The sequence below is a fragment of the Physeter macrocephalus genome, chromosome 15, assembly GCF_002837175.3.
Source record: "Physeter macrocephalus isolate SW-GA chromosome 15, ASM283717v5, whole genome shotgun sequence".
In the NCBI taxonomy this organism is placed as follows: domain Eukaryota; kingdom Metazoa; phylum Chordata; class Mammalia; order Artiodactyla; family Physeteridae; genus Physeter; species Physeter macrocephalus.
In genome coordinates this window covers 4,020,362-4,036,065 of record NC_041228.1, presented here as the reverse complement: position 1 = coordinate 4,036,065, position 15,704 = coordinate 4,020,362, and the positions used below count along the sequence as shown (strand labels likewise).

The 15,704-nt window shown below is 54.5% G+C and overlaps 1 protein-coding gene across 1 annotated transcript in view; it reads right to left on the bottom strand.

Annotated features, from left to right (window-relative positions):
- COL22A1 (collagen type XXII alpha 1 chain) overlaps window positions 1–15,704 on the bottom strand; it is a 261,088-nt gene that overhangs the window by 102,089 nt on the left and 143,295 nt on the right. The window contains exons 25-28 of the mRNA XM_028500513.2: window positions 5,720–5,773; window positions 5,014–5,067; window positions 3,716–3,769; window positions 2,488–2,541 (exon numbers count right to left, since the gene is read on the bottom strand). Coding sequence (XP_028356314.1) covers window positions 2,488–2,541; window positions 3,716–3,769; window positions 5,014–5,067; window positions 5,720–5,773 — 216 coding nt within the window. The remainder of the gene's footprint in view (window positions 1–2,487; window positions 2,542–3,715; window positions 3,770–5,013; window positions 5,068–5,719; window positions 5,774–15,704) is intronic.

Here is a 15,704-nt window from a genome sequence, read left to right as displayed (position 1 = left end):
CTCCCTCTGCCGTGGCCTCTCCCGTTGCGGAGCACAGGCTCCGGACGCGCAGGCTCAGCGGCCATGGCTCACGGGCCCAGCCGCTCCGCGGCACGTGGGATCCTCCCGGACCGGGGCACGAACCCGCGTCCCCTGTATCGGCAGGCGGACTCTCAACCACTGCGCCACCAGGGAAGCCCCGGAATTCTTGACACGAGCCAAAGAGGTGAAGCATCCGCTCGCCCCACAACCAGTCCATCCTCTGGGCAGACTCAAGACCCGCCGTCCAGGACGTAGCCATAATCTTCTTCGAAGATATTTATCTTTAGCTGGCATGTTGTCAAGATAAAGTAACTAGGACTCCTGCCAGGTCTCCTTTGAAGCTACAAAGTATGTTCTAAAAGCATCGTAACAGCAGAAATTCACAATTTTGAACTTTCTGGAGACTTTTTTTAAAGTATCACACTAGAAATCGTACAAAAATGACACGTGAGCTGTAGTAACAGACCTCTCTGAACCTTTCAGCCATTGGGGTGAACATAAATACAAAACATGGAGAAGGAAAGACGAAAGGAAGCCCCGAGGGCACCTCAGGTTCACCCCAATACTTCTGATCACCTTCATCCACAGAATCGTGCACAGGGAACTCGATGGGAACAGATTCTTCTGAAGACTATTGAACGGAACATGGAAATTCACACGGTGTAAGCCCAGAAGGGTGTGGCAACTCAGAGATTTGAGGAAACACAGCTCTAAGGTACGGGTGACTCCATAAAACCCACAGAGTCCAAAAAGGAGAGTAACAGGGAGTGATGCAAATGCTGCAGGTTATTTCTGGGAAATGCCTGAATCTCAGCCAATCACTCAGACCCTGGAAGGTGGCCTCAGTGCTTCTAAGACCACGTGATTCACCCCTAGCCGGCACCTCAGGGCAGGGCATGCATGCTTTGTCCATGCTGTGACAAAACAGAGCAAGTCACACATCATTACATTTCAATCACCGGGGATCATTACACGTGGTTTTTAAAAACACGAATGTTGAGTCTTAAAACAGGAAGGGCCGCTGTGCTCGCAGGTGGCGGTGGCGGCTCGCTGCGTGCCGACGGGGGCAGGGGCCAATAATCAGAATCTGGGGTCCAGGTGGGCACTCTTTGCACACTGAGTCCCGCCAGCGGGCGCCCTTGAGACAGCTGCGGTGCATCATAACCTGAGGTTTCCATCTGGTCTGAAGAATGCTCGCTCCTTGAAAAAGCGAGGCAGCAGGGAACCCAGGGCCCCGGGATTTGCCAATCGGCCCTTCACTGGCCAGCGAGGTGAGTCCAGGCCACAGCTGTGCCCTCGCTGGGCGGTTTGTGACCCACCCTCCATCCAGTGAGCCCTCGCCGAGAGCCCGCCAGGTGCCTGCCTGTGGGCCGAGGGTGGGAGCTGGTGGCCGAGGGCGGGTCACCGCCTTAACTAGCGCTTAACCCAGTAGACTCGGAGGCCCTGTGACGGGAGGGAGAGGGCTCCCCATGCACTCTGCTGTGTGGACACACGCCTCTCCGGAAGCAAGGCACTGTGCACACGCACACACCGTGTACACACCCACACCACACACGCACACATCCCCCATATACATAGATACGCACACACGTACATACGTTCACCACACACACGCCACACCACATATATATATACAGATACACACGCACATAACACATGCCACACCACATATACATACACATGCATACACACACGCCACACCACATATATACATACAGATACACACACGCCACACCACATATATACACACAGATACACGCACACACATGCATGCCACACCACATATACACACACATGCATACACACATGCCACACCACACCACGTATATACATAGATACACACACGCCACACCACATATATACATACAGATACACACACGCACATACGTACACCACACACACACACACGCACATGCATACACACGCATGCAGAGTCCAGCCCTCTCTCTTCTGTACCCACTGCACTCTGAGCCCAGGCCACATCGGAGATGCTGAACTCTACAGATGAGCCCAGCCGAGCTTCCTGCTTCTGTAGGGGTCAGGGGTCAGGGAGCATCGGAGGGAGGGAAAAGCTTAAGGGACAGGAGAGAGAGAGAGGAGGGGCTACTGACCCCCTCGCCTCTTCCCTCCCAGGACGAGCTAGACAGAGATGCTGGCCTTCTTCCCAAGGCTCCCGCTCTCTCCGGGGCTCTCTCCTCCAGCTACACGGCTCCCGGGTTCCAGGAACGCACTGCCCCCTTGCTCCTCTGCCCCAGGGGTGGCATCCGCTGTTGCCTGTCCAGGGTGCGTCACCACGGACCCCCCTGACCCCGCCCTCGGCCTTTCAAACAGCCCCTCTGCAATGACCCCGGCTGTTTCCTGCCACACCCCAGCTCATACAGATGCTGGGCCCTGTCAGCTGAGGTTCACGCACAGCCCCAAACACACCGTTTAGAATAACAGACGTGATGGGGAAGGAGTCCCTACCCGCGGGCCAGGCTGTCCGGGCAAACCGTCCGCCCCTCTGTCTCCCAGGTCTCCCTGTAAGGAACACAAAGAGGAGTAAACAGGAGGGGCTGGGCTTGGAGGAAACAGCCTCAGGACTAGGTCCAGGCTGGAAGGGAGAAAACTGCTGGGGGTTAAGCGTTACTGAAACTCTTCAATTCTGTGTGACCACGGCGACCAGAAACAGCAGCTCAAACCACCTCCTAGATGCCATAGTCGACGGCTCTGCTTTTGATTTATAAAGACGTAAGTGAATGGAAATGAGGGATGTAGAGTAGGGAAGATATTGCCTAAGTGCTTTTGAGACCACAAAATACTTGGTTAGCCCTTATCTTTTGTCTTGAAAGATGAGAGAGGAGGATGGAGAATATTTACATGAAATGCCCATAAAATTAAGTTGAATCCATCCTTATTCTATATCTTGTCATGAAAAAGTTAAGCTTCTAAGTCCGCTTATGGAAAAGGATGATGAATTTTCCTATAATATCCAAAAGCTGCCTTTCGAGGACTGCTGACGTTCACCCTTGAGCTTAATGTCTGTTATGAAAAGGTGAAGTTCACTTGTTAAAATTTTGGCTGTATGGTTTTTTAATTGTCCATCTGAAGTGGGTAAACTGTGAACTTGCTTCCCAATTTTACGGTAGCTAGCCTCTGACTCTTTTCTTAATGATCTTACTGTAATGAGCCCCAGCAGAGTATTTTTTAAACTGAAGTCTCTTATTATGTAAGAGTATCTGAAAGGCTTTTCTCCTTGCAAATAAAATACATACATATTTCTAACAGAATAATTTTAAAGTCCTAGGCCTCCAAATCCTTCCCCGGTTACCTAAGTAGGAATAAGGGGCTTGCCCATATCTGACCTTGGAAATCCAAACGTTTCCGAGCCCGGCATGACTTGAATCCAAACGCGATCCAAGGCCCAGGAAACCAACAATCAAAAATCTCTTTGGGGCTTCCCTGGTGGCACAGCGGTTGCGCGTCCGCCTGCCGATGCAGGGGACGCGGGTTCGCGCCCCGGTCTGGGAGGATCCCGCGTGCCGCGGAGCGGCTGGGCCCGTGAGCCATGGCCGCTGGGCCTGCGCGTCTGGAGCCTGTGCTCCGCAACGGGAGAGGCCACGGCAGAGGGAGGCCCGCGTACCACAAAAAAAAAAAAAAAAAAAAAAAAAAATCTCTTTGGCTTCTGTGTTTTGGGTCCCCAACTCACACCAACCTTTGGTCCTGGCAGGCCTGGGGGTCCGTTCAGCCCATCCTTTCCAGGAGGTCCCTGGGACGAGAGGGAAGAAAACAGACCAACAAGAAAGGCACGGTTAGGGAAGCGCCGCACCGAGTTGCTGCCAGCCAGAAGCTGGTCAGCACGGCAGGCAAGACACGCAGGACGGTCCTGTGTTCCAGCTCTCCGGTGGCGCTCTCGCTGCTGTAAAGTGTCTGTGGGGGAAGCTGTGTGGACCACGTGCTCAGGAACGTCCGTGGGTGACAGTTAACCATGCGTTCCAGGTTTGGACCCGTTTGCCTGAGAGTGGACGTCATGGCCCTGAATTTACGTCGAGAACCCTAGGCCTGGTACCTGGAGCTCAACACGGCTGAGCACGCTGGCATCCAGCAATCACGTCCCTTCGTCTACAGCCACCAATGGATCTGTGGCCCAGTGACAAGGGGACAGCCACTGTGTGCTGCACAGTCGGATTTCCCTGTCACCCCTTCTCCAGCGTCCTGACCCCCCGTCAGCTCTGGGGGTCGCACAGGCTTTCTGTATCCACAGCCTTCCCCTCCTCTGCCGGCCCCATCAGAGAACCAGCAGTAAGGAAGTGTTTTCAGGACGAGCAGAGCCCTCCTGAGGGCCGTCACCAGGCCTGTGACGGCCCATCATGGTCACGTGGTATCGGAAGCTCAAGGCCACCCCTACCATCCTGCCCTGAAGAGCTACAGGCCAAAACGGCAGGAGACACCCAGCTTCAATCTGCACCCACTTCCTTGTGTGGAGACATAAGGTTTGATGAGCTCTACCCTCAGGACTGAAAAGGAATGAGAAGGCCCAGATCCCTAGGATCTTTTTGGTTGGGAAAGAAGAAACACAATCAGGATAGTGACGGGAAGAGCTCTGCCGCATCCTGGGCCATGTCTCACGTCTCCTCCTCCATCACTTCTGCAACCCTCTGTCAGTGGCCCTACAGACGAGAAGCCACACTTTAAACAGCAAACGACTTTCGAAGGGCCCTTTGAGTTACAAGAGCACAGGCGGTGGCCTAGGGAGAGGGTGCTCCAGTCTGCATTCCGGCTGGGGCCATGGGGGAGCGGCCCCAGGAGACAGAGCACATACGTGACAGGCACCACGGAAGGAAGAAGGCAGGCTGGGTACCAGGGCCTTGGTCCCCACCGACGGGGAGGAAAGGGCATGGAGCATCACCCGCTGGAAAGCGGCCCGGGTGGCAGCTGAAAGGGCCCGGCCGCTCCCGTCACAGAGGATGGGAGAGACGGGACAGTGCAGGGAGGGATGCTCTGGTCACTCACCGCCTGCCCAGGGTGCCCAGGTTTTCCTGGGAAGCCGATCTCTCCAGGCAAACCCTGAAAAGGGAACCAGAGGGGAACCTTCAGTCTGACCTCTTCCGAGCATCAGCTCCCTTCTCCCAGCACCTTTCCTGGCAGGAGCCCAGGTCTCCAGCTCTGACAAGGGCACCCAGGGGTGGATACCGCTCGGGGGCACCTGGCGGTCCTTGGTGTGGGCCACGGTGAGACGTGGAATCGTCACACCGCCAAGGCTGGCCGGCGCAGGGCTCGTCTGGTCTGCAGTCGGGGCCACCGGCACCTTCATTCCCGCTGGCGGGGTGGGTGGAAACGCCTCCCTCTGTCCCACCCAGCGGCCTCATCCCTCCTCTCGGCCTACAGGGAGCTTTCCCAGAGGGCTTCTGAAATGCGGGAGGGGAGACAAACCACACGCTCCTGAAAGACCTCAGAAGGACGACCCCTGCCCAGTGGGCCTCTCCCCCTGCAGCTCTAGGAGCAGCCAACGATGCGCTGTGTGAGCTCAGATGCTATTTCTAGTCGAAGGGGCTCCAGGGCCGGCTGCTGGGGGTGGGGGGCCCTCCCTGCTCAGGCCTTTGCCCTGGTCTCGGACAAAGAGCGAACACATGGCTCTACACCACGATGTCCCTGGCTCCCAGGGCCACGAACCCTCCATCTAAGTGCCCTGGGGAGAGAAAATCAAAACCAATCTCACCGGGGGGCCTCCGGGTCCAGGGGGGCCTGGGACGCCAGGTGGTCCTGCGGGGCCCTGCAGAGAAAGAGCACAGTGTGGGTTACAAACGTGCGTGGAGCAGCCTCCTGGTGACACTGTCCTCTGAGAGGGGAGACGGATGGGGACCAGTGAAGGGGGGCGCTGCTGCTTTACTTGAAATACTGTATTTTTTCAACAAAAAGGAACAAGAGCAAAAAGAAAAGGTCTGAAGTAAAATTTGCAAAATGGTAACGTGTACTATCTGGGTGGTGGGATAGTATAACTGTCTGTTATATTATCTATTCCAATATATATTTAAAATATTGGAGCATTTAAAATAAATACGTACGCGCGTGAACACACATACACACAATGGGTTAACCCATTAACAAAAATCTTCTAGAACAGTGGTTCCCAAGCATTATTCAGCATCGAATCACCTGGGGTGAATCAAGAGATCTGTTCAAACCCGCTCTCTCTCCACTACACACGTTCTAGGAGATGCACCTCTGGCCTTTGTTTGTCCAGGTGTCTCTCCAAATATGCCCTCCCTCTCCTGTCTCGTTGCTCGGATGGATGTCTCCACCTTTCTGAAATTTTCTGCAATTCCCCAGGCAGAATTAATCGCTCCCTCCCCCAAGCCGAAGGCCCGTGTAACAGTTCTCATCTGACCCCCGGGCCCCCGAAGGCAGAGGCCCCCTCTTGCTCCCCCCCGCCCCGCATCTCATCTCGCACAGCAACAAGCCCAGGGCTTGGAATAGAGCAGGTGTTCAGTAAGTGTTTGAAGAAGTCAACTGCACTGAACACAGCTGAGGAGAGCGCTGTGCATTCCGAGAGAACAATACATCGCCACTGGAGGACGATAAATACTAAAAAATGGCCAAGGTTGCCGCTTCCGCGGACAGTTCCCTTTTCTCCCTCTGGGGGCGCTGGTGAGTCAACAAAGGGCAGAGAAAGGCGACGTTTACAGAAGAGAACTTTTTGGTGGCACCTGGACCTAGTTTTCTACGTAGCTCACTCCGTGCTGGAGAGCCTTTGGGGATAACGTCTACTTTCATTAGGAGACATCTGCTTGGAGCTGGAGCAACTGAATGGCCAGGCAGAGGTGGACAGTGGCCTGGGTGGGTACAGAGGCAGGGTCCCCCTAATGGGTGAGGACAGAGGTGGGGGAGGGCACCAAAGAAGGCTGGTGACCTCCCCCCTCTCGTGGCTCAGTCCCGCTCCACCCGCATCCCCTCCAGCTCAGCTCCGCACACCTCCCGGCAAAGCAGGAGCTCTGCAGGCGGCACTCCCAGGACCCACCCCTCCACAGGGCATGTTCCAGTTGACCTTTTCACATCACCCTGACCTCTGAGGCTCTCACAGCAACCTCAACCCCACGGAACTCAGCCAAGGCCCCTTCTCACCTCATGCAGCTCTCTCTCTCCGATAGCAAATGGGATACACTTAGCTTTCGTCCCTCCTTACGTTCCCCGTGATGCTGGCGGCCCCTGGAATGCACCGGCCTCTTTCAAGGTGATCGTTCCAGGAAGCTGGCCTCCTGACCTTGTTTCCCCTTCCTCCTCCGTCTCCTGCAAACGTCCCTGCGGGCCGCTGCTGTTTGCTTGTTTCCCTCTCACAGCACGTTAGGGTAGACAGATCTTTAGGGATCCTCTACCGGAAATTAAACCTTGTTTAACAATAAAGAAAACTGAGGCTCAGAGAGGGTAAGGGCCCCATCTGAGGTCACACAGCCATCGTCTCCAGTGGATCCTGAGCAGTCCAGCTGCATGCAGAACCACCTGGAAAGCTCGTCGTAAATAGAGGTAAACAGGCCCCTTGATTGGACTCTAAGGCACAGGTCTGGGACAAATTTGAGGAGCCAGTGACTTCGGAACACTCCCCAGGTATGGAGAGCAGCCAGGTCTGGGAATTACCTGTCTGGACCAACTCCATGCAGCACCCTAAGTACCATCCTCACTGCTGGTAATACTACAAGCCCAGGGTTCCAGCAGGGACCCTTGAAAGGAGGGAGCAGGAAACACAGATGTAGGAGAAGGCCGAGGGGGCGGCACCCTCCACTTAGGGTTCACTCTGCCCTGAGCTACGTGCATTTCACCTCATCTTAATCCTCACGCTAATCCCTTCAGGCGGGCCCCGTTCATCCCGTTTTGAAGATGAGGAACTGGAACCTGGAGGAAAGTGAACCGGCATTAGACACGGTGGCATCCAGCACAATGTCCCTGGTCCTTCACCCCCTCCCTTGTGAAGTGTCTGCCAAGCTCCCGGCCCGTCACAGCCAGTCCACCCTTCAACAGCCTGATCTCCTAAGAGACTGTCTGCGCATTAAACGAACGTGGGGCTTTCAAGCCCAGCTCTGGGGTCTCCGAGTCGACCACCTTCGTAGGACCACAGCACCTGGGTCGTTTCTCTGCATGCGGTACGGGTTAATAACTATCTGCCTGCTTGATGCTACCAGCTCCGGACCGAGAGCAGAATCCCGCACGGTCATCAAATAACCACCGCAAGGGCCTTACAAAGAGGAGGGGCTGGAGCGAGCGGGACAGCGGCGCCCTGCAAGTCCCAGCGGGAAATGTTGGGGTGAGGGGTGGCCAGCAGTCAGGATTCAATTCCAGCCAGCCTGCCGCGTGGACGCTGCCCCGGGCCCGCACTGTGGCCGTCACACGGCACAGGGTACACCTTCCTCCCAGGAAGGCTGCGTCCAGCCCCGCCAGGTCAGAGTGGACTCAGCTCCAGCGAAACTCCGTTTGTTTCTGATGCCACCGCCTCTGCAAGCCGGGGGCAGGGAGTGCTGGGGGGATGTGGATGCCCAGGGCCCATCAGCCACCTACGCCTGGCACTCTGAGCCAGGAGGGAGCAAACTGGACTTTTAGGGCACCTGCCATACGCTCGGCCTTCTCCGAGGTCTCTACACACGGGGCGCCATGACCTCGGTGGTCCCTGTGACCCCCCGGCCGTGAGCCCCGGCACTCAGGGCCCACATGCTGCAGCAGCTGATCGTCAAGGACGCGAGTGGAACCCCAGATCTGCTGCCTCCTATCCACGTGGCGAGCTCCTGGCCTTGCGGAGGTCCACTTGCCCGGGCTCTGCAGTGGGGGTGTGAATCCCACAGCCCCAAGATTGAACGTGACGATGCAGCAGGACAAGAGGTCCGGGCCTGGGCTTCCCTGGTGGCGCAGTGGTTGAGAGTCCGCCTGCCGATGTGGGGGACGCGGGTTCGTGCCCCGGTCCGGGAAGATCCCACGTGCCGCGGGGCGGCTGGGCCCGTGAGCCATGGCCGCTGAGCCTGCGCGTCCGGAGCCTGCGCTCCGCAACGGGAGAGGCCACAGCAGTGAGAGGCCCGCGTACCGCAAAAAAAAAAATAAATAAATAAAATAAAATAAAAATAAAAAAGAGGTCCGGGCCTGGTCGCTGAGGGAACACAGCAGTGGGGTGCATGCCCCGTGACGTGCGCCCCCATTGTCCCAGGCTACGTGGCAGCCTCCGTCCTCTCACGGCCTGCATGTGCGAACGTTCTAGAGAATGTTCTCCCTCCCCCGGGAGGCTTCAGAGGCAAGGAAACCTCGCATCTGTCACCACCAGCAAAAGAGCAGCGTGTTCATGAGTGAGAAGCATCATGGAGTCTGGGGGCACAGGAGCCCCGGGTGGAAGACGAGGTGTCGCTGGGCGACGGGATGCTGGCAGCGACCGCTGATGCCACGGAGGGGAGCGGGGAGTGGGGAGCGAGCAGGCAGAAGCTTCGGTCCTTACATCAGAGGCCTCTGCAAAGTCCCGGGGCCTCCGGAGAAGCGGCTCCTGGAGACCAGGATGGCGGGGGTGGAGGTCCTTCCTCCAGTCTACACGTATCGGGCACCTTCCGTGTTCTCTCTGGACCTCCAGGTGACCCAGCCCTCCCTTCCAGAAGACTGCAGTCTTGCAGAGTAAATAAAATGCAAGCCCGTGACCTCCTGGGCAAGCCGTGGCCTTGGCATCAAAAAGGCAGATGGTTAAATTCCGAGCAGCTGTTTGACTCGAGGCAAAGTATTTGGTTTATACAAAGCCTGGTTTCTAAACATACAGAGTAGTAGGTACAATAATACTTTCTTTTCATAGTTTTTGTAGCAAACCCCTGGGTCCTGGCACATGGAAGAACTCATGAGATATCTGTTGAATCTAATTAAAAACAGAAAATGACAACAAAGAAGAAAGACGCTCTCACTGCACAGAAACCAAGCCGAGGCACAGTGGGGAAATCGGGGACGCATCTCGGCGGGGGGGTGAGCTGGGTCTTGGAGGGCAAAGTGGGGCCTTGGCGAACGAAGTGGGGTCGAAGAGGGCGGGCGCCACACGTGGACGGAGCCGGATAAACGGGAGCAGGCGGCTCGGCATGACTGGGTGCCCAGTAAGAACAGGAAGCAGAGGCCCCTAAAGCGAGGCTGCAGGTCTGGGGTCTGAAAAGTCCGGCTTTGTCCCTGAGGCAGCTCAAAATAACAGAGGTGTTCTAGAAGACAGACACAGTCAGGTCTGTGCTTAGGAAGATATTCTGCTGTGCTCAGGATCACCGGGGAGAAGGAATCCTGGAAGGGACAGCCCAGGAGACAGTGAAACCACGGCGCGGGCAAGACGCCGGTGAGGCTGGGCCCCGTGGGAGTGGATGGCGGGGAGGAATGCAGAGCAGGGGGTGGTCTGCACGGCAGTTCAGCGGTGACAGGTGAGCATCTGGCGCGGGTTGGATGCTGCCTGAGACACTAAAAGGAGGAGAGGCTTTTCCAGGAAATCGACTCTGCAGGGGAAGGAAGAGATGTGGGGTTGGGGTGGCGGGGGGAGGGGTTAGTCTGGGATGTGAGTTACAGGCCCTTCGGAGCCTCAACTAGAGAGAGATTCCCATGGGGTAGCTGGGGGCGTGAAGAGAGTGCCGGAACGCAGTGATGCCACTGGTGGAAGGCTCTGGTGAGGCGTTTACATCTCCCGGATCCTAGTGCGCTCCACACAGAGCTGAGCATAACATCAGCTGTCCTGGATGGTGCATATGGCACTTCAGAATCTTCCAGTGGCCTTGGGGACCTTACCAGTGACGGGCAACAACTACTGTCTAGACTGGACCAATCCCCCCGCCCAGACTTCGGGCTGACTTTAATTAGTACCCTCACTTTATCTTCTCTTTCTCCTGAAAATAAGTTACACGAAACCCCACACAGAAAGGCCATTTGAGTCACTTAGTTGCTAAGTTTCCAAATGAAACTAGAGGGCTCATTACGAAATCAAAGCAATTTGGGAATTTTCTGTTTTGTTCTGCACATACTGGCGTCGGGATTTTTAGGCACGAAGGAGCCGCCTTCCCCCCACCAAACCAAACCCAACCAAACCAACCCCTGCTTGCTACAGGCTTCACCATTCACCAGAGCCACGACATGGAAGCAACCTAAGTGTCCATCAACAGATGGATGGATAATGAAGATGTGGCACACACGTACGATGGACTATTACTCAGCCATAAAAAGGAACGAAATAATACCATTTGCAGCAACATGGATGGACCCGGAGATGATCATACGAAATGAAGTAAGTCAGACAAAGACAAACATCATATGATATCACTTACATGTGGAATCTAAAACAAATGATACGAATGAACTTCTTTACAAAACAGAAACAGACTCACAGACATGGAAAACAGACGTGTGCTTGCCAAGGTGGGGGGAGGATGCAGCGGGAGGTTGGGGTGAGCAGATGCAAACTATTATGTATAGGACGGATACACAACCAGGTCCTACCGTACGGCGCAGGGCGCTGTAGTCAATAGCCTGGGATAAACCACAGTGGAAAAGAATGTGAAAAAGAATGTGTATACACATACCTGAGTCACTTTGCCGTACGGCAGACATTAACACAACATTGTAAATCAACTATACTTCAATAAAATAAATTTTTTAAAAAAGCTGCTTGAAAGACAAACATCATATGATATCACTTACATGTGGAATCTAAAACAAATGATACGAATGAACTTCTTTACAAAACAGAAACAGACTCACAGACATGGAAAACAGACGTGTGCTTGCCAAGGTGGGGGGAGGATGCAGCGGGAGGTTGGGGTGAGCAGATGCAAACTATTATGTATAGGACGGATACACAACCAGGTCCTACCGTACGGCGCAGGGCGCTGTAGTCAATAGCCTGGGATAAACCACAGTGGAAAAGAATGTGAAAAAGAATGTGTATACACATACCTGAGTCACTTTGCCGTACGGCAGACATTAACACAACATTGTAAATCAACTATACTTCAATAAAATAAATTTTTTAAAAAAGCTGCTTGAAAGCCAAAGACTCTGCACTATTATGCCTCTTTCATAGGTGAGGATATTAGGGTTTCAGGAAAGAAACCTGGCTAAGGGAAAGTCAAGACTGAAAGGCCAGTCTCCATGCGGCCAGGGGCTCTCCGAGGAGCCAGAGGCAAGTCACCCTCCCCTCGTCACTGACGCGGATGTTGTGCGCGGACCAGGCGGAAACCAGGGTTCCAAGGACTTGCGTCCGGAGGCACGTCCTGTGTGCGTGTTTTGAGGGAGACTCCCCCGAGCTCCCACCTTTATGTCAACCAGGGGAGCTTTGCATTTGTCTAGTTCATAGGTGTGGCTTTTATTTTTAAAAAGCAGCTGTAAAAACTGGACAAACTGACTGCTAAATTTTCTCCCAAGCTTTAGGGATCAAGTAGGAAGAGTGGGAAATAACTTCAAAAAACAGAAACAGGGAGCGTCCAGCATTTTCCCACCGGATTTTAAGGCCCAGGAGGGCAGAGGCCGTGTCTGGTTTCGTTCGCCATTTTGTTCGCAGGGGACAGGGACGATGTTCGATCACCGTTTACCGAGGGAAGAGTATTAGGAGCGGAGGCAGAAACGAGGAGGAGGGAGATGCGGGGGGCAGGGGGGCTCCTCAAGTCCTGGGCCACTGCCCGCTCTGGGCAGGGCGCTCCCACAAGCCAGGATGCAGGACGTGGCTTGTCAGGCCCCGGCGGTGCTAGAAGCTGGTGAGGGGCTGGGATGACAGAGAGAACAAGTGTGGAAGCAAGCGAAGGGAAAATTTCGGGGACTGGAAGTCCTAGGGATGAAGTCACCGTGACTGTAACCGAGGGGCCGCCCTAGCTGGGGCTGGTCAAGGCAGGCCCCGCAGAAGGGGCCGCGTTTAAGCTGAGGACGGAGTGGCCGGAAAATCCGGGGAAGGGAGAACAGTGGGTTCAGGGGGCTGAGACTGGACGGACCTCCGCGCGTTGGCAAGACTGGCGGGGTGGGTGTGAAGGAGTGAAGTGAGCAGGGGACGCGGACAGGGCCCCGGGGAAGGTGGTGGGGTGCCGCGGTGGGAGGGGGCAGCTGGGAGGCAGGTGCGTCGCTTCAGGGCTGGGGGCCAGGACGGCTGGGACCTGGGCTTTAGAATCGGGACAGTGAGAGCCGGTGTGACTTGGCTGTATTGGGAAGGAGAAGTGGACGAGACTTCACAGCAGGTCGGGTGTGTGGAGCGAAGGGACGAGGACGACCCTGAAGGACTGGACAGGTGATGGGGCCCCTTTGCCGAGGCGGGGACACTGCGGGGGGAGCGCACCTGGACGGGGTGGGCACCAGCCGTCCTGCTGAAGAGGGCTGAGCGCTCGATGCGAGTGTCTGAGGCACCGGGTGGAGCTGCCCAGGGGCTGGAGCTCGGGGAAGGGCTGCTACAGAATTAAACGCAGACCGGAGAGAGTGATAAAAAAAAGAGGGGTGGCCTCGTATGGCTGGATTAACGAAGGAGTGCATGACACCAGCTCAGCTCATGGGAGGTTTTCACCCTCTTCTCTTTTCATCATCAATAAAAATACCTAAATAACCCGTTCATCTCATTATGCAAGAGAGTGACAAATGAGCCAATAGATCTACATGTTAACAACAAAATAACTGCTTTAATTATTACTAATAAAAAAACTAAGTAATGACTCTATCAATTAACCAATAAGCCTAATTATTATTAATAGAACGCGTGATCCTTCTTAGTACGATGGTGACTAAACAGCTACTTAATGTGCTCAGTGGTTACAGTGATGATGTATAAATAACCAATTAACCCAATTATCATTATGAATAATGGAATGGCAAATAACTATTCCTAATAACCACCAAGCTCCAATCGGAGTAGATTTATAAAACTGGATGGAATTTGAAGGTGAATGAAAACTACTTGCATAACTTAGCACGGCAATCGCACTCCCCGCCTGACTTGGTAACGTTTGCTTTTTTCGGAAGCTGTTCCTAATTGTGGGTCCTCCTCTCAGGATGTAACTCCAGGGGCGCGATGACTGCCCCCTCAGGAGGGCTCCTGTGTAGAGGCCCAGGACCGCGAACCCACTCAGCCTTCTGGGGTTGGCCCCTTCCCTGGCTGTGTTCCCACCAACTCGAGAGGCTTCCTGCCATCCCGACTGCAGCACTGTCTTTGCATAGACAGTTGCCCAGACCAGACACAGATTTCTGCTTTTCCTAAAAGGCTGCCAGGATACAGGAGCCACCACGTAGAACGTGTATACTGAGTCTAAAACATTCCAGCAGGTGAAAATTTTCATCCTGAAAAAGAGGCAGCAAAAGCATCTTCTAGAATGCCAGCCGCCCTGGGGCTTGGCTCGCTCTGAGGCCGCAGTGCTGGCTCTTCCCGTTCGAAGCAAAGCTAATTAGACTCTGAGCTCAATTTCCTTAGACTGTAAATGGGCTAAGCATTGCTCTCTCACCGGTGGTTATTACAGGCGGTTCTACACACGATCATATACGAACACCAAGGAGAGTGTCTGACGAGTGCGGAGACTAAACACATGTGCCCTCTGCCCTCTTCTCACCCGAGCAGGAAACCGTATGACTTAGTTCCTGCTGCAACAGAGCCCACCTGGATTTTCCACATCAGCGTAGGGACCCTCCTCTGGGCCCGAGAGAGGCTGACGACCTCTCGCCCAGAATCAGAGCTCTGAATACCCCTCTCCCAGGACTCAGCTCAGAGGACTGTCAGGCTCTGTGTGCATCTCTTTCTGCCCCATTACGTCTGGCTCCTCTGGGCATGGACAGTGGCTGCTAGGTTTCCCATCGCCAGAGCTGCATCTGCACACGGTGGGTATTTAGTAAATACCTGCTGGATGAGTGAACCAATGAACAAATGCACGGATGGCAAGCGGGAGAGACCCGTGGCCAGGCCCAGGGAAGGTGAGTATTCAGGTGCGTCAGGAAGGGTGAATCACCGACATGGGCAGTGATCCACCAGGGAAACACTGCTCTCAGGGTGGGCGTGGTGGGCCTGAATGCAGCTTTGCGTCCATCGGGTGGTGAGCCAATGTGGGGTGCCAGGTAGGACATGTTATACACTCTACGTTGGTTCTGAGCCACTGAGATCCCCGAATATATCGGGCGCCCTATTTCTGGCAAACCCCCTGCTGTGGGAAAGCTGATCGCGTTTTTATCCACAGCACCAGCTCAATGCCTGGCATTCAGCAAAGATTTGCTGAAGGACAATGGTTTCAAAATTAAAAATGAAAGAAAGAAATATATTTTCCAAAGTAGTCAACAAAAAGTTATAGGGAAAAAATCTGTAACTTAAAGCGATTTGATGGAGCTGGGTTTACGGTGAATTTTTGAAACACACAAGCTTTGCTCACTGGAAAGCAAGGTCATAAAACAAACGCAAAAACACTCTGTCTTTCACTGTGAACATCAAAATGCCACAGTGAATGTGGCATCTTCAGAAGACCGTGGATAATGGCTGATTTTACAGTCCCTTATCCCGGGCTGCAGCCTGACCCAAATGCGAGGGACTGAAACGCAGCCTGAGCTTTGCGCGCGGGGTGCCCACCACACACCTCCTATGTCAGCGGGGAAAAGCGGGTTTTGGAAGTGCAGTCAGCAGTGTCCTCTGGGGGGCGCCTCCCCGACAAGGTCAAAGGACAGTGTGGTCAACACCATGGGACTCGGGCATGGAGGTGGAGACGGCCCGGAACCGGCGCCAGAGC